At 33.9% G+C, this 24,947-nt stretch overlaps 4 protein-coding genes across 8 annotated transcripts; 2 read left to right on the top strand and 2 right to left on the bottom strand.

Annotated features, from left to right (window-relative positions):
- Positions 1-2,168: 2,168 nt before the first annotated feature.
- LOC122585961 (pentatricopeptide repeat-containing protein At2g26790, mitochondrial) lies at positions 2,169-6,816 on the bottom strand. 5 transcript variants are annotated; one of them, XR_006321837.1, is made up of 6 exons: positions 4,274-6,816; positions 3,273-3,347; positions 3,091-3,184; positions 2,838-2,886; positions 2,653-2,718; positions 2,169-2,467 (listed from the first exon to the last, which is right to left on the bottom strand). XR_006321837.1 is itself a non-coding variant. In XM_043758076.1 (2 exons), the coding sequence occupies exon 1, from the start codon at positions 6,669-6,671 to the stop codon at positions 4,287-4,289; it is 2,385 nt and encodes a 794-aa protein (XP_043614011.1). In that variant the 5' UTR covers positions 6,672-6,816; the 3' UTR covers positions 3,272-3,347; positions 4,274-4,286. The 5 variants fall into 5 exon arrangements, 1 of the variants encoding a protein (XP_043614011.1); XR_006321835.1 differs by having other exon boundaries at positions 2,653-2,886; XR_006321836.1 differs by having other exon boundaries at positions 2,169-2,718.
- A 1,596-nt stretch (positions 6,817-8,412) lies between these two features.
- LOC122581502 (pentatricopeptide repeat-containing protein At1g61870, mitochondrial-like) lies at positions 8,413-9,859 on the top strand. Its single transcript, XM_043753735.1, has one exon. It carries the CDS (start codon positions 8,506-8,508, stop codon positions 9,721-9,723), a length of 1,218 nt encoding a protein of 405 aa, XP_043609670.1. The 5' UTR covers positions 8,413-8,505; the 3' UTR covers positions 9,724-9,859.
- A 4,894-nt stretch (positions 9,860-14,753) lies between these two features.
- Positions 14,754-16,001, top strand: LOC122602129. The gene has a single exon (XM_043774858.1). The coding sequence runs from the start codon at positions 14,873-14,875 to the stop codon at positions 15,896-15,898; it is 1,026 nt and encodes a 341-aa protein (XP_043630793.1). The 5' UTR covers positions 14,754-14,872; the 3' UTR covers positions 15,899-16,001.
- Positions 16,002-16,766: 765 nt separating this feature from the next.
- On the bottom strand, positions 16,767-24,043 carry LOC122584460 (helicase-like transcription factor CHR28). The gene is made up of 12 exons (XM_043756621.1): positions 23,804-24,043; positions 23,255-23,492; positions 23,035-23,166; positions 22,598-22,935; positions 21,914-21,985; positions 21,737-21,811; positions 20,395-21,259; positions 19,726-19,856; positions 18,900-19,118; positions 17,839-18,345; positions 17,228-17,437; positions 16,767-17,146 (listed from the first exon to the last, which is right to left on the bottom strand). Exons 2-12 carry the CDS (start codon positions 23,418-23,420, stop codon positions 17,036-17,038), a joined length of 2,826 nt encoding a protein of 941 aa, XP_043612556.1. The 5' UTR covers positions 23,421-23,492; positions 23,804-24,043; the 3' UTR covers positions 16,767-17,035.
- Positions 24,044-24,947: the final 904 nt, after the last annotated feature.

The following is a 24,947-nucleotide window of genomic DNA, read 5'->3' as shown; positions in this document are numbered from 1 at the left end:
TCAAGCGTGATCATAATGCATTTGAAGAAAAAACTTTATAAGTTTGTCGCTTTAGAGAGTCAAACTCAAGACCTATTGAGTTATTGGTAAAGTAATGTTTTCTCATATACTCCAAACAATTGTCGGTTGATCTATGATTTATTGGCCAAAAATCAAAATTTTGGATTCGCCTTTAGTTTCATATGAAAAATTAAATTAAACTAAAAATATTTTTTTTGTTTTGTTTTATTTTATATTTATATCATTTTTTATTTTATATTTATATCATTTTGTATTCATATATATTGCTTATTTTTAATTAAAATGTTAATACATCTATAACTTTTTTCTTTAAGTGTAATTGACCAATAAATTGTATGTTTTAGATGACAATGTACACCAAGATCAATTCAGTTAAAAGAAAAATTATATCAATTTCAGTTCTAAAAAATAAGATTATTAACAAAGTTCAATTATATATTCTAGTTTCTTTAACATAAGATTTGCTTAATAAAATGTTTAATTTATAATTTAGTAAGCTAAATTCGTTATTAAAAAGAAAAAGAAATTCTGAAACTTGATCCAAAAACCGAACTAACAAAAAGCGAATCTAATGCTTTCTAGTTTTCAAAAGGCGAATGTTTTGGTTTGGTTTTTGTTTGTTTTTTTTCTCCAGAACCGACCACACTCACCATAGTCTTTGGTGATCTTTTTGGTTCAATAAGCTAACTGAATACTGATTTGAGGCTCAAAATTAATAACTAATAAAGCATTTATTTTATGGCTGGTTTTGATAATGATGTTTAGATGATCAAACAGAAAAATGTCAACACACTACACTTTTTATTATTTAACCCTTAGCAGAATTTGAATAATTTGGGGATGGTATAAATGATTGGATATGCTTTGTCGTTTTTTTAAATCGGTGTCTAGGAGATAAATTTGTTTTGTCGTAGTTCACTTTATGTCAATGCATTGGTGTCTGGTGACCCAACCAGTATTTTAGTAATTGAACCACACTTTTTGCAGCGAGGGTCTCTACAAAAAGTTGTCACCATTATCCGTACACTGTTGACTTAACAAACATTAATGTAAATTTGTTTTATTCACTTTTTGCAGCGATCCCTCGCTGCAAAAAGTGAATAAAACAAATTTTTTAAAGTAATAGTTAGCGAAATTAAAAATTTATACAAACATCAAACAAGAAATTAAAAATTATATTAATTTTTACACTTTTAATTTTATTCTTATTCTCTTTACTTACTTGTATTTTATACCTAATATAGTTTACTTATATGTTTTTTCTATGTAATCTTTAATATTCTTTTTATACTAATATAGTTTATTTATATCTACGTTTTTATATTAACTTTTTTACTGAAATTTTCAAATGTCATATTTAATACTTTTTAACTTAAATTTTATATTTACTTTTATCTATATTTTTGTTACACTAACTTTTTATACGTTTTAAGTAGTTTATTTTAAAGTTTTGTATTTTTTTTTACTAAATTTCATATTTTTGTTACACTAATTGTACGTAATTCTACGTAATTTATATATATATATATTTTTTCTTATACTTACTTTTATATTCACTTTTTTCTTAATTAACTTTTATATAGTTTATTTTTTTTTTGCATATACGCTAATAAAAAAATCTGAGTTTGTTGTCATCCTATCCGATCGATTATAAGATGCACTAGTTTACAACCTCAAAAGGTAGCATCATACAGTACTTCTGTTTCAAGTAAATAACATATGAAATGGTGTATACAAATAGAGCCGGATTTGAGCATGGGCAACCAGCACAAACGAGCAGGGCCTAATGTTTTATATGGGGCCAAAATTTTGTTGGTTCAACCATATACGAGTATATGAATAAACAGAAAAGGATGTTACAAAATATTATATTTACCCTATTGTTAATGTTTTTTTCTTTCAATTTTTAAGCATATATGTTTGAAACCTAGCATAAATAGTGTGGGTTTTTTAATTACGTAGTCCTTTTTTTCATAATAATCTGTCAAGAGTGTTTATTATTATTATTATTATTTTTTATTTATCATTATTATCCTTACTTTAAATTTAGTTTATCACTCTAAATAAACACAAAAAGTATGAACAAACATGATTTACATTTTAGAGATTATTAAAATATGGGGCATATTTTAGTATAGAACAAAGCCTTTAAAAACCATGAGACAGTTCTGTATAACAACAAAAAAAAATATTTAAGAGTTACACTACTAATTATGTACTTGTATATCCTATTCTCATATTCTGTAGTGTGTTGTAAATATAAAATAAAAATAAAAAACTCTTCTCTGTGGAGTTTTTGTTGCTTGTTGGTGGTTTCTCCCTCGCTGGCAATTCGAAGTTTCAGGCGTATTCTTGGCCGTATGCATACCTGGCTCTCTGCGCATGGCTTTTTGTTTCCTATCTTCTGCTTTTTGTGCATATACGTAACCATTCAACCATGATAGATCTATAAGGCCACATTTAACTATCTTTATCAGCGTTTTCATGACAGGACAAGGGTCTCCCAGGAGAAGGTGGCTGGTGAAACATTTAGATGATGGATAGCTTCAACCATCTTCAGGGAGATAAACGATATGATCTAAAGAATTTCAATGGATAAACTCGGATATTTTCACAATTTTTGGAACGAACCTAAATACGAGTAGCACGTTTTGCATTTTTTTTCCTTCCCATGGGACGGAGGGTATGCTGCATAAGCTATGTCAGACACCACAAATACACCATGACTTCATTTGCATTAGAGCCGGAAGGCTGAAAAACTCACATTAAAGCAAAAAAAGAGCTTCAATTGAGAAAGTAGTTGAAGCAATGCTTACAGCTCTATTGATTTGTTGCACATGTCCAAGCAGACACTGATTCAATTAACTGCAGAGAAAAAAGAACCATCAAGTATGTTGAGAAGTGGGTCAAATTCAGGGTCCTAAACTATCTAAAAACCTGAATAGCATGAAAGGCTTCTCTTTATATGTGCTGAAAGAACACACAAACAGCGCCGAGTCTGCTTATGAAGAAACAAACTACAGAAACTTACCATCAACAAGAGAAAGATAGATATACAAGGCTCTATACCTTTTGTTAGTTTTTGTCCCAGCAAACTTTCAGTCACTTTCCACAATTCCAGGGCTATCTAAGATATATCATTTCACGTTCATGACCCTTTTTCCTATAAGAAATTTATTTCCTAGAATATATTACATGATAACAATGTCGTAAATAAAAAAAAACCACTTTCATTAAAAAATTAGGCCTACCGAGTGTAGCTAAATGCTTCCGGCAGAGTGAACCAGAGAGTTGGTCGGGTGGAGCTTCTGATTTAAAATCCGGCACTGCAGATATACAAGCATTCAAAAAAATCATAAACAGAGACAGCCACTCCTTTGTAAGATAGTGTATGCTTCAGTTATAAGGAAAGGTAGTAAATCAGATAAGTTTTATCAACATCTAGAAGATACAATACATCTTTTAATACCTAGTAAATGCACCTAACTATCTTCAAGTGTAATAACATATCTAAACTGCTCTAAGGGCCTAAGGGCAGAAAAAAAGATTTATTTACGTAGGCCTTATTGCCTTAAACATCAACCTAGAAATAGGCCTAACTAGAAGATGGAGACACATGGCAAATCCAAAGGAGGAGATAAGAATAAAAAAAAATGCTTGAGCCTTGAGCCATGTGTCAAGCATTCAGTGGATTATTAAGACGATTTTAAGGTTGATTTTTAAGCCAATGCATCATTATTTTCGTCCTGTTACTTTTGAGGGGGTCAGCTTAGATAGTACTTATCTCAAACAGGTAAAATCCATAATTAGCTAAATAGATAATGGGCTAGTAAGATTTGTCCAAATCAAATTTCGAAGCATATATCTTTTTAGCAGGCCAACCCGGTCAGACCTCACCCAGTTACCCCACATATCCATCTTTCCACCTCTAAGTATCATATATCATAGCCCGGTGAGAAGTGTCATTGTGACTATATGTATTAATGGATTACAAGGTCTGGACATCTTAGGCCTGTTATTTGTACATATCAATATTAATTAATGACAGTAATATCATGACAGACATAATGAAGACCGCCTAACTTATTGTACTTTTTAACATTTAGGGTCGTGCTACAGAGTACATATATGAGATAACCATGTATGGATTTGCAGAATGCAGAGTTCTCTGTTAACTAAAAATTTCGTAAGATAAGACACCGGCCATTTGCATAGGAAAAAACAAAATGATAGTAGGACTTATTTGTCAAACCTGTAAGGGTAATTTAATGCCTAAATTTCCCTTTCTTGGCCTTCACTGTTGTTAGAGCTAGCATAGTCCGTGAGTTTGGTTGGATCCCCTTTGATATCATCTCATCAACAAGTGTTTCAGCCTTCTTCATGTATCCATGAGAACAATATCCACACACAAGTGCAGTGTATGTCACAGTATTTGGTTGAAGACCTCTGTCTATCATTTCATTAAATAAGCAAACAGCATCCTCTAAGTTATCTGATTTACAATGCTTGTCAATCATAACCGTATAGCAAATGACATCACAACTTAAGCCCATTTCTTCAATTTCACTTGAAATTCTCAACACATCCTCCTTTTTACGTCCTCCGTGAAGTAAAACGGTATAGGTAACAATATCAGGTCTTATACCCCTATTTTTCATGTCATTAAAAAGATAATAAGCTTCCTTTACAGAATTAACCCTACAATAACCATTTATAATCATAGTGTACGTAATGGCATCTGGTATTAATCCTTTTTCGATCATTTTATCAAAAACCCACCTCGCCATCCTAATGTCTCCAAGACGTGAATACACGGATACAAGTTCACTGTATAATAAGTCACCTTTACTGTTGTCTGATGCCTCAAGTGCTTCAAATAACTCGATAGCTTTTCTGGTTTTGCCTTCCGCGCAAAGACGGCTTAGAAGTTTTAAGCAAGAAGCCCGTTTTACAATGAGCCCGCGTTCAGACAACCAAAGTTTAAAAGCATTAGTGGTATCGTTTGCTTCGCAGTACCCATTCATCATTGCTGCATAATGATCCAAAGTTTTAAATTCCAGAGTATTGAAAAAATATTCAGCTTCTTTCACCTTTCCTCCCTTACATAACCCCTCAATGACCACACTATCTGTAATACACGTGGGTTCTAGCCCATGTGCCCGCATATCGTTTAAAAGACCGATTGTCTCCTCAAAAAAACCACATTTTGAAAACCCACCAGCAAGCACGTCAAAAGTGATAACATCTGGTCTCAATCCATTCCTCGTCATCTCTTCAAAGATACTATACGCATTCCATGGTTCTCCTTTAAGCCCATACCCGTTGATCAAAGTGGTATAATGCATAACATCTGGAATCATGTTCTTACGCTTCATTTCTTGAAACAACACAATAGCTTCGTCCATTTTCCCTAGTTTACATAATGCATCAATCGCAATATTAAACGAGATTTCATCAAGAAAAACTCCCAACTCCATATAATCCATGAATCGACATGCAGCTTCAGCCAGCAAACCCAGCTTACACAAGCATTGCATTATCGCACTTACAATCTTACAATCAGTTTTAGTACCTGTTGATTCCATCTCATCATGTAGGGCTAACGCCTTAAGAATATTCCCTGTTTTACAATATCCTTGAATCAATGCTCCATAACAAGTCACATCAGGCACAACTCCAGCATTCTTCATGTCAAGCAAGACGCTTTCTGCATCCTGTAGCTTCAACTCTTTCACATAACGTCTAATGATAGAAGTATAAGCATAAACATTCATTTGCACATTTGCGACCCGTAAACTTTTCAGGAACTCAAAACCAGAATCAACTCTTCCATTCGAACAAAGCCCATCTATATAAGTACCATAAGTAAACTCATTAGGCTCAACACCATCCTCCTTCATTTTCCTAAAAACATCCAAAGCTTCCTCCAAACACCCCTTCCTACAAAATCCTTTAACCAAAATCCCATACGTATACACATTCGGAACCAATCCTTTCCTCTTCAACTGCCTAAAAACCGACTCCAACATATCCAACTTCTCCCACGAAATCAACTGATTCATCAAATAATTACACGTATTTGTCGACAATAAAATCCCACCCCTTTTCACCTTAAACAACGTGTCAACCGCCTCATCAAACATCCCAACACTCGCATAAACCTTAACCAAAACATCAACACCTTTCATCAAACTTCTCGACCTCGTGGCCTTAATCTCATCCATCAACACTTCAAACAAATCCGAAACATCGAATTCAAAACCAACCCCATCTGGGTTCTTTACAACATCCAAGAAAACATTATATAACCTTATATCCATACCCCAATTACATAAGAACCTAACTATAGCCATATAAGTAACAACATCATGCTTAAAGTTTGAAGCTTTTAACTGGGTAATGAAAGATAATGCAAGATTGGGCTGTTTATTTAACTTATGTAAAGTTTCAAGGACTGAAAACTTGTTGGGGTGTTTTTCTTCAAATGGGCTGCAAACTAACTGGGCATTATTATTTTCATCTGAAGATGATAAATCTGAACTGTAAGTTAAATGGGCAAGTGATGAAATAGATATATAATGGAATTTAGATATATGTTTTACAGAATCAGTAGAGAAAGAGGATGATAACCTGAATATTGGATGCCACATAGGGGTTTAAATGTTAAGTCTTTGAGATGAACATGGTAGTGGCGGCCGGAGAAATGAAAGTGGGGACGGCGGCGGCGGTGACTGTGTTGGTGCCGGAGAAAGAAGGTAGTAAACCTGTAATTGTGGTTTGTTCTTATATATAGGTTTGTACTGTTGAATGTTTAAGGGTTCTACAATCGAATTTGAAACTATAGCTTATTTTCATGGCTTTTTTTCTTATTTGCGTATGAAAGTAAAATAAGCTACTTTTTAGTGTTTGTGTGGGCTTATTTGCTTAGGCTTATTAGTTTATATAAGCCATTTTTGAGAAGCCATCTTTGTCAAGCTTTTTAGCTTATTTCCCTTCATTTTCCTTTCAAAAGTCATAAGCTAATCCAAACATTACAAAAAAGCTTATAAACTTAAAGCAAAAAAGCCATAAGCTACTCATATTTTATAAGCATAAGCCATTTTATAAAAGTTAGGCCAAACACCCCCTTAGTTTAACTTGTCTCAAATAGTCCAAACCTGACCAATTATCATTTCTGTCCTAAGTGATATATCTACGTTAATTTTTAGACATCTACAACAATTGCATATATTTTATAGCACAATGTACAACTGTTTAATGCATGGATTGTTGTAGATGGCTAAATTTAGTTTTGGATCTATCACTTCCCATTTTTTTTTTCTTTTTACAAGTCATTTCTGTTCAAAAGATTATATCGAGTATCATGTTATTGTTCATATGAATTATTTCTACACATTTTAGTTAATTAACATTTAATTTTAAATCTGAAAGAGCTTATTAAATCGTTTATTGGATAACATCTATTTTTATGACAAAAATAAAAAAAGGTCGTCATTAACATGTGAATGTGTACATTTTCACACTTATCGGTGTGTAGCTAGGACAAGACCCATCAACTTGTAAAATACTTTAATTCAAGTCAAATCGAGTTGAAAAATGTCGAGTCAAGGAATCAAGCATACTTTAATAATGATATTAAGTTGGTCTAATTCGATTTAAGCTTGATAAATCAACTAGTTATCTTGCTTGAAAATAAAGCCTCATCGAATTCAAAGCCATTTTGAGCTTTACTAAATTCACTAAAATTACTCTGGTGTTGCCTTAAATATACTTTTAAAAGTCTTTATAATCATGTGATTTTAACATTTGGCATAATAAAGGATGAGATTAAAAAATAAAACATGAATTACTTATCATTTTTTAAGATTTTTAGAAAAATTATCCGGTTTTATTAAGAGGGCATATTATTTTATTTTTTTTTAACAAAAGAGGACATATTATTTCTCTTTTAGTCAAGGTTGTAAAACTTTTTCGAGTCGGCCAAGTACCTAAAATAAACTTCTGACTCTTCACCTCGCCGAGTCGAGTCCGATTCACGAGTTCCCCTACCTTGATACGGACACTCCAACCTCAATACAAACAAAATAATGATATCAACTAATCTTACGTTCAATTTTCAAGTTTCGAGTTATTATGTTATTGTTTTTAAACAATTATGTTTAAATTTAATATTTTTAATTACATATAATTTCAAAAATGCTTATTTTTGTATATAAAATTTCAATCCGAATTTTTCTCAAGTCAAATCCGATTCTCCAAAAACTCTTAACTGCTCCCCTCGCTAAGTCGAGTCCTAGTTATATATATATTGTCATAATAATTAAAATTTAATAATTTTTATTATTAATAATTTGATTTTTTTTAAGGTGATTACTTGAACCATCCCTACTATATACACAAATCACAACACACCACTAAAACTAGGGTTCTGAACCTTTGAAAAACCCTAGAAACACAAATCATCCCAAAATTTCACAAAACAAAATGGCAATGGCAGCTTACATTTCAAGAATCACCAAACTCTCAATCTCCAAACAAACCCCACTAAGACCATTTTCATCATCATCATCATCTTCCCCTCAATTCCCATCATTCCGTTTACTAAAATCAGCAATCAAATCAGAAACAGACCCACTAAAGATTGCAACTTTATTCGAATCCTCAATTCCAATACCCACATTTCGTCGCTACAGACCCTTATTCGATCTCTCTGTTCACAAACTGACAAGATCCAAAAGATTTGATCTTGTTGATCGAATTTTATCGAATACGATATCGAGTTCCCCTGTTTCCCAGCTGGGTTCTGAAGGGTTTTGGCTAAGGATTGTTATGTTGTATTCAAAAGCTGGAATGGTGGACAATGCACTCCAAGTGTTTGATAAAATGCTTGAGAGAAAGAAATGTGAGGTTACTGAGAAATCACTTTGTGGGGTGCTTTCGGTTTTGTTGGATAACAAGATTTATGATGAGAAGTTGTGGAAAAGTTGTGAGGAGTTTGTGAAAAAGACGGGTGTGAAGCCGGGTGTCAAGGCGTGTAATTTGATGTTGAAAGGTTATTGTAAAGGAGGGCGGGTCGACGAGGCTGCAGCGTTGGTAACGAAGATGGAAAGTGAGGGTGGGGTGAAGCCGGATATTGGGAGTTATAATGTGTTGTTGGGGGCATATTTGGATAGTGGGAAAAAGAGTGATTTTGATATGGTGGTGAAACGGATTAACGAGAGAGGTTTGGAAGGTAATTTGGTTACTTATAATCATAGGATTTTGAGGTTTTGTAAGAGTAAGGAGTGTGTTAGGGCTAAGAAGTTGTTGGATGAAATGATATCAAAAGGGGTGGAACCTGATTCGTCTAGTTATAATGCGATTATATTTGGGTTTTGTAAGGTTGGAGATTTGGAATCTGCAAGAAATGTTTTGGAAAAGATGGTGAATGATGGGTTTGTGAAGGCGCCGTCTTTTGGTTATTATACGTTGATGAAGCATATGGTTGAGGAAGGCGAGTTTAATGATGGTTTGGAAATATGTAAGGATATCGTAAAGAATAGGTGGGTTCCTCCGTTTGAAGCCACAAAGCTTCTGGTCAATGGATTGGTGAAAGAGTCAAAAGCAGACGAGGCGAAGGAAATTGTCGGGAAGTTCAAGACGCAGCTCAGGGGGTCTGCATTAGAATCATGGGGAAAGATAGAAGCTAGCCTTCCTATATAAATGCGAATATGATTTGTTTTGAGGATAAAGAAACAGATTTCATAATGTATGATCAAAAACAGAAGGTGTGCTAGAAGTTTCTCTAGGATTTTCACTTTTTAAATATAACAGTCCTGCGTAGTGGTTGTTCTTTTCATTATAAAGATTTTACTTTTCAATCGGTGACGTTTTGCTTATAAGGCATCACCGTAGATTGTAGCTTAGGCAGTTAACCTTCAATACCTTGATAAATACTTGAAGCTTTAGCAGTTTTTCGCACTAATAACAGCTTGTGATGAGATGTTACCACAAATTATTACATAAGGTTACACTTTTGGCCACATGTTTTGATTAGTTTATCCCATAATGATATGTCGTATTCATACGGTTTTCAGTTCATTTTGTCGTGTTTATATTGTAAATTGTAAAATAATCAATGATGATGTCAAAAATCATTAAAATGGATGCTAGAGTAGCTATCATGTCAAGTTTGAGCTATTATCTGTTTTTAGTTACATTTTCATTTCGTTACATTTAGTTACATTTTCATTTCGTTATTATCTGTTTTTATGATCCATAGTCTGCAGTAATGTTGGATTTTACCTAGATTTATAAGTTAGTGGTTAGTGAATAGGTTGTATCCAAAAAAGTTTTTGGTATGATCAAATAGGGACAAATATTTCTTCTTTGATGACAACCAGTTGCCCTTTGTATCAGAGTTCCGAGTTATTTGATATTTTTGTCAAGATGTTTCTCCTTAGAGTTAATTTCAAATAAGTTGTGTATAGTTTGTGAACGTGCCACTATGCCTAGCGGGTTTTCATAAATGTTGTACTTAAGCTAGACAGCATCTCTACATTATGCATAAGCGATCGTTCTCATGATCTCATTTGAGATTTGAATGCTGGATATAAGATAAATTTAAGTTCTTAGATAGTGTGCTTAGCAAATCATGTATTTAGATCTATATGTAGAATTGTAGAATAGAAGCACTTTAGATTTCCCTCTTAAATATCATGGAAAATCACTTCCAAAACTCCCTTGAACCCAAGTAGATTATCTTGATAACATTTTCAATTTCAAAGCCATTCTTTTCTTGTTAGATCTGTAGGTTGTTCAATTGGGAAAAAGATTAGGATGAAAGAATCACCAAAGACGAGTTTGTTGATCTCAAAATAGTCCATGGTGTCAAAGTACAAGACTTTAACTAGTATGCTAATAAAGTGTAAAGTAGATAGTATCTATACAAGTTAGTATTTCTACATGACTTTTTTAATGACAATTACTTCAACTCTTATTGCACATATTGTCACTCATTAGTCATTCATCCCATAATTTTAGGATTGGGTGCTTTGCAGGTAGCCACTGGTGGCAACACTCTTAATCCCAGGTTAACTAGTCTTTTATGCCATAACACTTCACTAATCCAAAATCTGCCTTGCTAGAGTTTCTATGTCTGTGTCATGGATACGTTTTAAATAATAAATGCTACATTCAGATCTATCAATCTTGGAACCAAATTTGGTTACTCAAAATCATAGTATTGTAAGAATAAGGTGTGTTAGAGATAAGAAGTTGGATGAATTGATGTCGAAAGGGGTGGAGCCAAACTCTTCCAGTTATAATGCGATTATATTTTTCTTATGTCTAAGGTTGGGATTTTGAATCTGGTTATTGAGAAAGTTGTGAGTGATGTAATGTTTAGCTCCGTCTTTTGGTTTTCATACTTGGAACCATACAATCAAGGAGGGCTTATTGGGTTACGTATACGGGAAATATGTAAGGATATTTATTCTGCTGTTTGAACCACCAAAAAATCAATGGATTGATGACAAATTCAAAAGCAGACAAAGGAAATGATTTTATGGGAAAGTTCACAAAACAGCTCAGGTGATTGAAGCTAGCCTTCCTATAAAAATTAGAACTCGGGTTGTTTTCTGGAAAATGAGAGCGGATTTTGTAATTCATGATCAAAAATAGCAAGGTATACTAACAGCTTATTTAGGATTTTCGCTTTTAACTGCAACTTACATACATAATGGTTAATGTTTGTTCTACATCAAGTTATTTTCTTTACAAAGGTTAGACCTTCTGATAAGTTATGATTTTGCTTGTACCTGCATCATCAGATATTTTATCTGGGCTGTTGCTTAATGTCATGCTAAATGCTTGAAGATATCTTAGTGCTTTTGTGCAAGTAAATGTGATGTGAAATTACCAAAAATTATACATTACTTCTTGATCATGCATTGCAATCGCCTTTTCTCATATGATATGTCCATCTGATTTTTTTTTAGAGCAATATGTATAATTGTATTGCTTGTAACTAATGGCGTTGAATGTTATTAGAATATCAGCATGTTGTATTTGTGCATACCAGCTATGGATGCTGGAATGGTGGATACACTATCCCATTATCCATCTAAGTCCTAAACTAAAGCACATAAGTTTATATGTTTTACAGAAGAACTTGTACATATCCTTGATGTATATCATGAACAAAATCAAATCTTGCTGAACTAGATCCATATTGTAACTTGTAAGCTTGACAATATCAGGGTCAGTGCGCTTATTTCATGTTAGTTTCATACTTTCATTGTCATCAACTCCAGAAGATTACTCCGACCATAAAGCATGTACCCGAAAAAACTTCTCACTCAAGTATCATGCTAATCATCTCTTTTCTTTTTTATTCTAATGTGGATTACCCTGATCTTTATTGATTATAAGAATGATTACGACACAGTGAACACCACAATCATTGACATAGTCTGCAGTATGCTGGGGACTACGACAATGATATGGACGTATGGTAACCACTTTGATACAGTAAGCTACTTTGAAACCATGGCCTCGCCATCACGTACCCATAATTTTAAACTTTTATCAAGTCGTGTACTTGTATAGTTATATTAAAAGAAAAAGAAGTCAGCAAGAAAAGTAAAAAATGATTTGCAATGTTTTTAAATTGTATTTGAAGAACATCAAAAAGGAGAATGAAGGCGTGAAGCATCTATATTTGACCTTCACCCATAGAGAAAGAAACCAAAACTTACTATACGAATCAAAAAGGCAAAGAAAATAAACGTGAGAAATCCACCAAAATATACGGATAGTGTACAAGTGGTTAGTAACTTAGTACTACATCAACAAAAGATACGAATCTTATACAAGTTGCAATTACGACATCAACAGTTACTTTTTGTGATGCAATAATTCGTGCAACTTAGTTGTATCATGCAATGACATTTTTGTAATTAACGACTCGATAGTTATAGTATTATTAATATTGAGTCGAGACGAGCTATAATTTGTCAAGTTGAGCTGGAAAAAAGTCGAGCCGAGTTTGAAATTACGAAATTAATACTTAATATTAGTTACCGATTTGAGCCAATTCAACCTCAAAGTGTCGATTAAGAGGCAATAAGAGCTAGTAAATAAAGGCTCAATGTGAGTTTGTTAATCAAGTCGAGCTTCGGTTTGAGCTTTGATAGTGTATATATGTATATAAAAATCTTGATTGCATCATCACAATCTTTTATCCATTTGCTTTTTCATTTACTGATTCGAAAAAATAGAATAAGTAGCATACTTGAACTTTACATGTAGTCAGTTAAAGATCAAACATCACAACTATCATGAATATCATCATTTGCTTCATTTGCTTTTGTTAAAATGGTTAGGTTGTTCCATTATGCTTATTTTAGAAAAGCCTATGTATTGCGATTTGATGTGCGTTTCCATATTTTACAGATGTCGATTATAATTTATAAGTGATGCGTCAATTATTCTTGATATATCCTTATCACTCCATTCGTCTTAAAAGTTAACGAATGATGCATAACAAACATGGAAGTTTGCAACAGGACTTGGACAATTCAAAAAAATTAATGATAAGATGATTAAAACGCATCTATTCGAATTAAAGGCTCATTTGATCCATATAATGCGAGGGAGAGAAAAATTCCATTTGTCATCCGAAAACTTGATCAGATAGAAGAAAAGTGAATATATGGATATCACACCTCACATAATTGTAAGTTTTCAAGATTTTTACAAAAAATAATTCTCAAAATAAGGCTTTCCTATTATTATATATATATATATATAATGTATCCTATAAAATATGAGAGATTATATTGGCACCATGAATTTTTTAGTAAGATACCATATTTACATACTCCCTTCGTCTCATTAATAATGTCCACTTTTTAATCTTCAAAGTCCTTTCTTTACAACTTTGACTAAAAATATTTTTATTTGTGTTGCGTATTACTTGATGAAAATTATATGACTAAATAGAGGTTTAGATGTGTTTTCATTGGGTATAAATTTCGCCAAGTATTATATAATACAATAAAAAATATTTAAAGTCAAACTTACAAAAAATAGACTTTAAATATTTAAAACTGGACACAATTATTGGGACGGAGGGAGTATCATTTATTGGTATAATCTCTATCTCTACTACATTATAAACATTTGTTCTCACCAATTTTTTCAACATTAAGTGAAAATCTTAAAATATCTCTATCACTTATTCATAATATTCCTAAAAGAGTTCTCAACCACTCATTTCTCTCTCTCTTCAAATCGCAACCACTTATTTTTCTCTCTCTTCCATAAATCATTTTCTTCCTCTAACTCATTCAAATCTTTTATCTCAAAAACCGTACATCCATAAATTATAAAAATTATTTGGGCTTTTAAAATTTCATGCTCTTTCATTAGAAATGTCATTCGATATACTTTCAACGAATTTTTAAATCCGAGGGAGGAGCCCGGACGGATAAGGCATTTGGCTACCACACTCTATGACCTAACAGCTCCTATGACCTATCATACTTTATGGCTTATCACCCTACCATCCCACCGTCGTAACACGCGGATTATTTGTCTCGTTTATTATAATATCTATACAATATGATGAAAGTATATACCTAAAGGCTAAAGCCAAACGGTCAAGCGAGGGCATTCTAGAGATTTCACTTGGTTTCTTTTCGTTCTCACTTCCCCCTATCTTTTATATTTATTCATTCACACGTCTTTAATACTTAAAAAAAAGGAAATGCACAAAATAAATTCAATTCAATAAAAAGAAAATTGAATACACATCCACAACCACAGGCCAAGAATAAAACCTATATTATCATATATATCTCCGGCCGCCATGTTTCTCGTCGAGAAATCTCAATTAACTTCCCATTTCAAATCTAAATTCACCAAAAAACCACCTTCAACCACCACCAAATTCTATCAACAACAAGCTGCTTCTAGATCTTTATATGATGAAAAAATCATTTCACATCTCAAAACCCTAACGCCGTTACCTACTTCTAGTTTCACCTTACAATGGATCTCTAACGCCGTTAACTTCCTAACTAAGGTCCACACCGACTCCGTAACTCATATCTCCAGCTTGAAATCTGTTCAATCTGATTATTATCATGTTTTATATATGGATTATAGTTTGAAAGTACTGGATCTATGTAATTTGATGACGTCAGCTGTTCAGAAACTTACCGAGCGTCGGATGTTGATGAAGCTGAGTCTCCGGTTGATAGATTCGAGCTCCTCCGGCGAGGCTCCGGCGTCGGAAAAGGTGAAGAAAGCTAAAGACGTTTTGATGAGATCTGTTGGTGTAGATCTGGCACCGGAGGTTGAAAAAGCTAAACGAGCTAAGGATTTGATCGGAGAGTTGATTGAATTGATTTCCTCCGGTGAGATTCCGGCGCCGGAGAAGGTAGAAAAGGATCATCAATCTAAAACGTTGATCGGTAAATCTGAGCCGTTGATTAGGAAAGATCTGATCGGACGGACGTTGTACGGATTAGGTGTATTGACTGTATTTGTAAGTAATGTTTTAGTTTCTGTATTATACGGAAGGTTAGATATAGATATAGATACAATAGATGAGATCCGAGTTCCGGCTGAGTTTGGTTGGGCTGACTCGGTCAACGATATGTTTGACCAGATAAATTCAAAGAAAGGATTACTAAAGGAGGTTAAAGATGTGAGTGACGTCATCGGAGACGGAAGTGAGGAGCGGTTGATAAACGGTGGAGAAGAGCTCAAGAAGGTGGTCGGAAAGTTCTCTGACGGTGTAGATGAGTTGACTAACGGAGTTAACGGTTTGTTTAGGTGTGTGATGAATACGCGTAATGGTGTGTTAGACGGCGTTAGAAAGTGTGTGTGATGTGATGTGTTTATATATATTTTGTTTTTATTTTTCCTGTGTAATGTGTTATTGATTGTACCAAAAGCGGTGGAATATCTAAATGACATGAATTATTACGTAATACAATATCATACGTAACGAGTTGTGTGGTGGTGTTAATCCTTGTGACAGCTTTAGAGTTTTTTGGTTACTTTCTTTCTTTTTTTGTTTAGTAACTTGAAAGCAAAATGACAAACGAAATTGACCATCCAGCTAACAATCAGCTGTTTGGAGTTGGGACATAACGAAGAAGATAAAAAAAAGGAAACTTATTTGAAAAAAAAAAAAAAACTAGTTCTGGTTTGTTACTCATGATTAAATTTTATAATGACATCAAAACTAAAATGATATAATTACACATTGCACCACATCTGGCGTCAGCCGTTTCAGATTAGTTTTCTCCAGAGAGGTTGTTTCGATGAAGTTTCAGGTGCCGGCAAAGTCTGATATTGTTCAATTGTGATATAAGTTTCCAACAAGTTTCTTCTGAAGAGGATCACTGTCGGTTTTCAACGGTTTCCAACTTTCCATACTTCCATCAGATGATTGCCTTGACTTCAGGTGGTTTGGTTGGTAGGCCACCCTCCCATTGTTGGATTTATATAGAAAATTTTTTAACAAGGGTCGAGAGGTTCGACATCTATTAGCACTCAAAAACAGATTATGTAGCCAGAAAACAGACCTAGATTAATATCTTGAATCATTGTAATTTCTAGCCCCTTGTTAGTTTTTGCTAATCTGATTATGTACTAACAGCTACTGCACACACTGTTTTATGCGACTAAAAACAATAGTTTACATACCTAGATGCGTTCAATGACTATTACATCCTACTTCCAAACTGGAGTTATAAAAATGCATGATCTTGACCATGCTATGTTCCCAATTGGTCCCATAAACATGGCAAGAACAATACCAAAAGAGTTGAGTAATGCCTACATAGATGCACCTACAACCATAGTATCCTATTTTAGTTTGGGTACAAAAACGCCCGAATGAAAAGAACATTCGAGACTAACCTTCTCTACAGAAAAATAGTATTTAACACTATTTACAGGGCTTAGCACCTGATCTAAACAAAAACGCCCAAACGCCACCACCTAAAAAATGAAAGTTTCAACGTCCCCCCATGAATAAAAATCTGAGATCTTCTGGGGTCAAACCCTTGGCTGAAGCTCCACTTTGATCTTCTCCGAAGGCCGAAGCCACCATTTTCCTCTTTTCTTCCTGCATTTGGCACAACATATCAATTAAGGAAAAAGAGTGTAATTACTAAACGGTTAATTACAGTAACCCTGCAGTACAAACCTGGAGAGCAAGAATTCTGTCCTCAACTGTGTCTTTAATAGTGAGTCTCGTCACTGTAACAGGACGAGTCTGACCAATTCTATGAGCTCGGTCAATAGCCTGATCTTCAGTGGTTGGATTCCACCAAAGATCTAAAAGAATAACATGGCATGCTGCAACCATGTTCAGACCAAGATTACCGGCTTTCAATGACATCAACATAACAATCACCTGGAACAAAATTTCACTCTTGATTGCAAAACTAGAATGAATTTTACAACTATCAAGGTGCCACTTAGCAGCTTATTTAATGAGTAACTGGTCAAATACCGTGATGTGCAGGCTACCGTGTTGGTAAGTTGTGACCATTTTGACTTTAGGAAACTTGTATATAAAATAAATTTTGTAGCTTTGATGGATAAACAGATTGATTACTCAAAAATAAAGGGAATACCAATTGGTTACCATTTTTACTTAGCCATATGACAAGGTAAGCATACAATGTTTTTGGGTAAACTCCAACCCATAAAAAAACCTACCTGCTCTGACTTGGTACCCAACCCGACCATTTTCCCACTTCTAATGTCATATAAACAGGAATATATTAATCAGCTATTAAGTAAGAAGTCAACCTCAGGATCAGTGTTAAATTCTTTGACAGCCCTGTCCCTTGAAGCCAAAGACATTGAACCATCAAGCCTCCTGTATTCTAAACAATACTGATTAAGTGACATCTCAACAAGGTCCAGCATTCTTGTCCACTGGGAGAACACAATTGCTTTTATTGGTCCTTGAATACCAGAACTAGAAGATGCATTCCCAGAACCACCATTGTATTCTGAATATGAACTTTCTGATCTGCAATTTGACCGGATAATCTCAATTACAGCTTTGATCTTGGCAGAACTATAATCTTGCTGAAGAACTATGGATTTCTCATTAATTTTTGATGAACTTGCGCCATTATCATCAGAGATAGAACTTCGTAATGTCGCTTCGTTAAATACAACATCAGAACCAATTGGACTTTTGCATTTTGGTGACGGACAAATATTCTCATCCCCTGTTAAGTAATCTGATACACATTGATAACAAAATACATGTCCACAAAGAGTAACTACAGCATCTTCTGGGGGATCCTGTAAAAGCATCCAGTAATCAATTAAGATCTGAGTCAACAAAGAAGCATAAGTTGCACGTGTTTGAATGTTTAATCTGCTTATCTATTTATAGCGATTGTAATCACAGTAATCAGAATTTATGTCAAAAAGATTATAATTCTGATTACTTGATTATCTATGGGTCAAATGATTAGCTTCATACCAGTAAAATCAAAACAGATAAATTAAACAAACTAAATTCACTTATTTACCTTTCTTTTTCACCTTGTCATAGCAAATTTGCATCAACATTTCTTGTTAATAACTTTACTATATATAAAAGATGATTGTTGGAAATTTTAGTTGATCAAAATATATTATCATTATTTTAAAAGATAGATGTTACAGCTAATTATGTTATGTTGATATTCAATATCACATATTTTGTCTCCAAACACCCTGTACAACACCATTATACTTTTGGACGGGGTCATGGGTGAGGTTGGGTGGGGGCTATGGGCCATCTGCCATCAGGACATACATTAAAGGCTCTCGATTCTAGAAAAATGAAGTTGGAGTCCGAGGAAACTCACACTACACAAGCTACATATGTTGAGAGTGTCCAAGAGATTTAACAAGTTGACTAGCATATCTTTGGGAAGAGTCTTTGCCATTCTTGTAGAAACTCTACTGACAGATTCTGAACTAAATCCCTTAACAAGCAACGGGTGGTCACAAGCTTGGCGAAGGCGCAACAGCATCAAAAGGATATTTGCATAATTTTGACTTACAGTACCTGCAGCTGCGTATGCCTATAAAAGAGTATGTAAGACTCAGAATGGACTAAAAAGCTAAGATTCAGGACAGCATAAATAAAATTGAAATCAAACTTTATTCTTTTATAAATCATATTCTTCTCTTCCTTAATTCTTGAATAACTTTTTAATATTTAACCAACTTGTTCTGTTTGAGGCTAAGGCCATTGTAAAGACAGATGTAAACACACACCAAAATATAGCATTATGACTATTTACATATTGTATTGAATGATGAATTAGTATCATTCCAACTGAAGCAATGTTCAAAAGAAGATTTGATTGTTTCAGCTAAATCATGTAACTGATGTACCATACTTGAATAACAATACCCTAAGAGGCTCTTCGTTGTTTTGTTAGATTAAATTAGGTTTACCCAGAAAACTTTGCATCACCATACGGTTCTGCACTGTTCTTAAAGTATCTGAGATAGTATTTATGTAGATCATAACTTTAAAAAATAATGACTATTTAAGTAAAGATTGTTTAGATATAGATATAACCCAAAATCGAAAACAGTTGATTATAATAGCAATAGCATGGTATTCATCATACTTAAAAAGCTTTTCTTTTATCCCACATCGAGGAAGTAGAACATCAGTACCTTGAATCGTGAACGTGATTCAGCTTCAAGCTTGAGATAGAAAGCTCGTTCTTCAGATGAGAAATCAACTACGGTCAAATTAATAATTTTCTCAGGTAGGTTGATGATAGGCTTACCATCAATTAGAGTACCTGCCAAAGAGAGAGAAAAATAGCTGATGTTAAATAAGGTAAATGATCAATTATCTTGCTCTTCCAAAAAAATAAATTGCCGTGCTACAAAAATAAAGTGGCGTTGTATGATATGGCATGAGAGACTCTCTTTTGAAAGTGCTTTGGAATTAGAACAATTTTACTCGAGCACGAATCCAGTTACATGTTTTAAAAACAAATTGATATCTCAATTAACTTGTACCAGCAAAGGTGGGTGGGTGTTTTTTTGTGTGGGTGGGTGGGGTGGTGTAGCAGCAGGAGGTCATTGGAGAGAGAGAGAGAGAGAGGTGTTGATAATGTCTTAGGGTGGAAAAACTAAGGAGTGTTCGTTGCACGGTCACATGGATATAAACTAATAAACTTAAAGGCTGAGATTAGATCAATAGATGATCCAATGGGTTTATCACCAAATTATTTAGTTTTGTTCCTGAACTATTTGCTTTGATCCATCCACATTAGATATTGGAAAAGTACAACCCATAAAACTTGTATCTAAAACATATATGTGTTCAAGTACCTTTTGTTCGACGAAGCATTATTGCCGTCAGCACAGCTTGAAGTTTCCTATAACCATGCATTGAGTTTCTCGATATCGGAATCTTTATCTGATTGCAAAAAGATTTATAATTGGCATACGGGTCACATTTCAAAAATCTGAAATAGCTGAACAGTTCATCAATTGAGTTCTGTATAGGCGTTCCTGACAAACACCATCTTTTCTTTGCTCGAAGTCCACAACACGATTTTGAAACCTGTGTTCTGCTATTTTTTATTGTTTGAGCTTCATCTAATATCACGCGAAACCAATTCACCTTTGCAAGAGTACCACTACAGTCAATAGAGCCGTCAATTCCTTTTTTACCCTTCTTTTTCTTGCCAGATGTAGCCACCTTCTTTTTCTTAAAAGCAAACGCAGAAGATAGCCCATATTTGTCCCCGAACTTTTGATCATCTTCATCCTGCTCATCAAAAACTTTAGTCGGGACTTCTTTTGCGACAATGGCATATGTTGTAAGGACTACATCATAACTTGCCAGCTCAGCAGGATCTTTGGTTCTATTGCCACCATGATAGACTAGAACTTCAAGCTTAGCCTCATCTGTAACTTTTTCATCAAGCTCACGGGCCCATTGTCTTAGCACGCTTGCTGGGCACACAACCAGGGATCCTGCTGTGGGTTTACGGTTACTAACTTTATGTGCTGAGCTACTAGGCGGGGTTATTATTTTAGATTCATCTTTGTCTTCATCTACAACTACTGTCTCTTTTCCGTCATCCTCATCATCTAAATTCATAGCTTCAGCTTTCGAATCATGATTCGGTTTTGATAAAGATTTCGACATCTGTATCAGTGCAATAGTTGAAATGGTCTTACCAAGTCCCTGTGGAGGGAAATAGAGAAAAAGTAAGTCTATGTGGGATTTCAAAGTTTTACGATGTAAGCCCTAAATTGCAGCTACCAGTTTCGCTTTGACCCATTCACTAATGAATGGGGTTGATTGGGGTTGTGTTATCTCAAACAAGTCATATGGGCCATATAAATATGGTAAGAGAATGGGCCAGATCTGTTGAAAGCAGCACAGTTTCTTTTTAATGCCAACAAGCGTACAACATCCTAAATCACTTCAAAGATCAGATAATATTTGTAAACATAACTTATTTTCTAAATGAGAAAAAGATGTTTTCTGTCAACCCAACCCAAACCAACCAAAACTTTTCTAAACCGATTCCCCCTGTACACATTTTGACCAGTTACCACCCTCCTCCCCACAAGGAATTGATTTTTTTTTTTTTTGTCAGTTCTGGTATTACTAAATATAGTATGTTGACCAATGTATTGCAATTCACAAGCTATTAACCTGATCATCAGCTAAAATTCCACCAGAACAAGCCACACTATGTTCTTTTTGAAGCATCCATGCCAATGCAATTTTCTAGAAGCACAAAACCAAAACACAGGGAACTATGAATTAATGTACACAAACAGAGACTAAAAGTAAAAAAAAAAAAACTTTATAATCAGGCATGTGGAAAACCTGATGCCTTAGAAGAGAGACCGAAAGGACCCCTTTGGGTAAATCTGCTTCAGCTTTAGATTGACCAAGATCCTGATATATATAAACAAAGATATCCATTTCAATGTTATACAAAATTCAAAACTTGAGGAGCAAGCTATTGAAACCAGGCACGTTAGGTTTAACCCTGATATTAATGAATGGGCAAATTCAGATCAGGTGTCATCTTTATTAGATCAAACATGTTGAAAAAAAGGCTTAAAAGGCTATAGGGCGATACAAGCCCAAAGTGTACCTTATATAATATGATGTATGCATGATGTCTTCTAAATTATTTTCTTCATATATTTTAGAAAGAATATAGTCTGTGTGGTCAAAATTGACACTCTAAGCAGTAAGTACTTTGAAATAACTATAAGTACCAGTAACTCAGCGCTATGGGTCAACACAAACTTGTTCTGATCCACTACCCAACCCATCCATTTCAGCACTTATATTACAAACCTACCTTCTAGGCTCAAAATTCTAAAATCACATTTTAGATCTGTCAAAGCCCTTTTCGAAAATATATTACACTCATAAAATTTTCCCCTACAGACCTTCACCTTCATGTATTTTGAATGTATAAAGTAGAACCTAGAATGTTTCAAATGCTAAAGCTAATGAAGACATACACCAATAGCACCTGTACCAAGAAGTAGATACCTGTAATGCTGTTTGATATATAAGCCTCTCATCACCAACTTCTTGTTCATCAATAACCCCTGCAGGGCGATAAAGCTCAATGGCACCACCATATTGTGAAGTTGGCACAGACATGGGAGGATTCATTGATGGTGGTAGAACCCTACTTCCATGGTGGTTACCATTCATCACATCATTACTGGACCTGCCGAAATTGTCTTCCTTATAAGCCTTAGGATTTTGCCATGTCTGTCCGTAAGTTTCACGGCTACGACTGCTGCCTACATCTTTTACTGAATGACTTGGCCTAGAACTAGATGAAATTTGCTGAATGGATGAAGGAAGCGTTCTTCTGAAATCTGTTGGGAACAATTGATCAATCAAAGTTTGCCCCACATAAAGCATCATGTCAGGAATCCAATTTTTTACCATTCTTTGAAATAAGTTTGGTTTCTTACTATTCGAACTTCCAAAGTTGTTACTAGAACTTGATACAATCTGAAGCTGGTCATCGTAATCTTGATTAAAACGAGACGAATGTCCATTCATAGGAGCTTTCCTTTTAGCCGAACTAGCCTGCTGACTTGAACCTATGATTCAAACAAACACCGAATAACTTAAACAGCAACAAAACGGTTTCCTACCATAAAAAATCTCACTAATCAAAACTTTCTTTACCTGCATTACTCGTCCCAGATGAAGATGCAAATGAAGACGGAAGAACCCTAGTATTAGGCACGGAGGTAGCCGAATCCTTAATAGTTGAATCATTATACGCTTTATACTCATCGAGATCCCAATCACTCGATTCACTATCCGTAGAGCTGATATCTATCGGTTCCATTCAATACTAAACTACAGATAATTACTAATCTCCTATTTTCGATTTCCTACTCCACAAACCCCAAAGTTAAACCTGCATTTTCATTATAAAAAATTGTAAATTACATACATAATTAACTTAAATCCCCCCAAAAAATAAAAATTAGGGCTTGCATGATGAGGCATGAAAACTTAAAAAGTTAACAACTTTATGAAAAAGTAAAACAGAAAATTCTTAAAACAGGTCATTAATAAACACTATTTCAACTAAAAAACTATAAAAAAAAATTCAAAATTAACAATTAACAAAAAAAATGAGCTTAATTTAAAATACATGCATACATTTATACGTACATTTTATAGTTATATATGTGCATATATACAAGACCAAAAAAAAGGATTTACCTCAAAATTGTTGGTAGTGAATTAGGGTTTGGAAATTCAAAATTTGTGTGGAGGTTGAAAAACCCTAATTTGTGAGTCGAATCAATTAAAGAGGGTCTGCAGTTATTTTTGGGGGGTTATTGAGTGAGTGTGTAATCACGGTGTTCCCCCTTTCTTCTTCTCACGTATCATAATAGCGATGTACCGTTATTGCGTTTGGTGTAGTTATAATTATTGATTTAGGTTAATGTTTTGTTTTGGGTTTTTAAATGAATTTAATGAGAAAAAAAAATCTTAAATGAGGTCTTTGATAATACATTGTTTATTGCCGCATGGTTGCTTTTAGTTTCTTTTCTTTTTGTCTTTTCAAATTTTTAATTTTTAAAAGTAAAACTATGTTTGGTGAGCGTACTTCAAACATTGAGTTTAACTTTAAATGTCAAGAGGTGCCAACAAAGTCTCATCAAATTTTCACTCTTGACTCCTATCATCTCCATGTTCCATCTTTATCTTTATGAAGTGTTTGATACGATAAAATAAAATAAATAAAAAAAAAAGAAAATGAGAAAAACTATTCTTAAATGTATTAGAGAATAAAATCGATAATGAAAAAGTGAGAATAATTTTTATTGTGAGAATAGTTTCATTCTTTCTATTCATTACAAATGAGTGAGAATAAAAAAGAAAAAAAAAAAATTATTTTTGTTCGGATGATGTTATATGTGTTAATTTTAATTATTAATTAAAAATTTGTATTTATATCAATTATCTGTTTGTATTAAACGACATAATTAATTTTTTTTTCAAAAACTTATTCCCTTTTAAACTAATTTCATTCTCTGTTACATTTTCATTCCTTATGATTTCTTCCTATCAAATACTCCTTATAGGAGTAGTTTGGTTCATAAATTATAATAAATTTGGAATTAAAAATTTTTATTTTCAAAATTCTTTTATAAATTGTTAATAAATTAATATAAGAAAAAAATGCATTTTTGGTCCATGTGTTATTACACCATTTGCAATCTTGGTCCATACATTTGCAAAGTGGCGATTCTGGTGCCACAAATGGAAAAGTTTCGCAATTTTGGTCCATTTTTAACTTTCCATTTGTTTTGTTCCGTTATCCAAACCATGTGCTAAACACGTGATGGGTAAATGTATC

Source organism: Erigeron canadensis, chromosome 1, assembly GCF_010389155.1.
Source record: "Erigeron canadensis isolate Cc75 chromosome 1, C_canadensis_v1, whole genome shotgun sequence".
Lineage (NCBI taxonomy): Eukaryota > Viridiplantae > Streptophyta > Magnoliopsida > Asterales > Asteraceae > Erigeron > Erigeron canadensis.
The sequence above is the reverse complement of the archived record's forward strand: the minus strand, read 5'-3'. Positions and strand labels throughout refer to the sequence as shown.

Bases quoted from the DNA above. Each gene is read 5' to 3' on its own strand.
- LOC122581502 (XM_043753735.1), top strand. From the start codon at position 8,506: ATGGCAATGGCAGCTTACATTTCAAGAATCACCAAACTCTCAATCTCC.
- LOC122585961 (XM_043758076.1), bottom strand. From the start codon at position 6,671: ATGTGGCATCCAATATTCAGGTTATCATCCTCTTTCTCTACTGATTCT.
- LOC122602129 (XM_043774858.1), top strand. From the start codon at position 14,873: ATGTTTCTCGTCGAGAAATCTCAATTAACTTCCCATTTCAAATCTAAA.
- LOC122584460 (XM_043756621.1), bottom strand. From the start codon at position 23,420: ATGGAACCGATAGATATCAGCTCTACGGATAGTGAATCGAGTGATTGG. The intron at 19,119-19,725 runs GTACTGATGTTC...ACTCTTTTATAG, and splicing joins AATCACGTTCACGATTCAAG to GCATACGCAGCTGCAGGTAC. The intron at 17,147-17,227 runs GTTTGTACTGCA...TGCCAAATGCAG, and splicing joins ACAGAATTCTTGCTCTCCAG to GAAGAAAAGAGGAAAATGGT.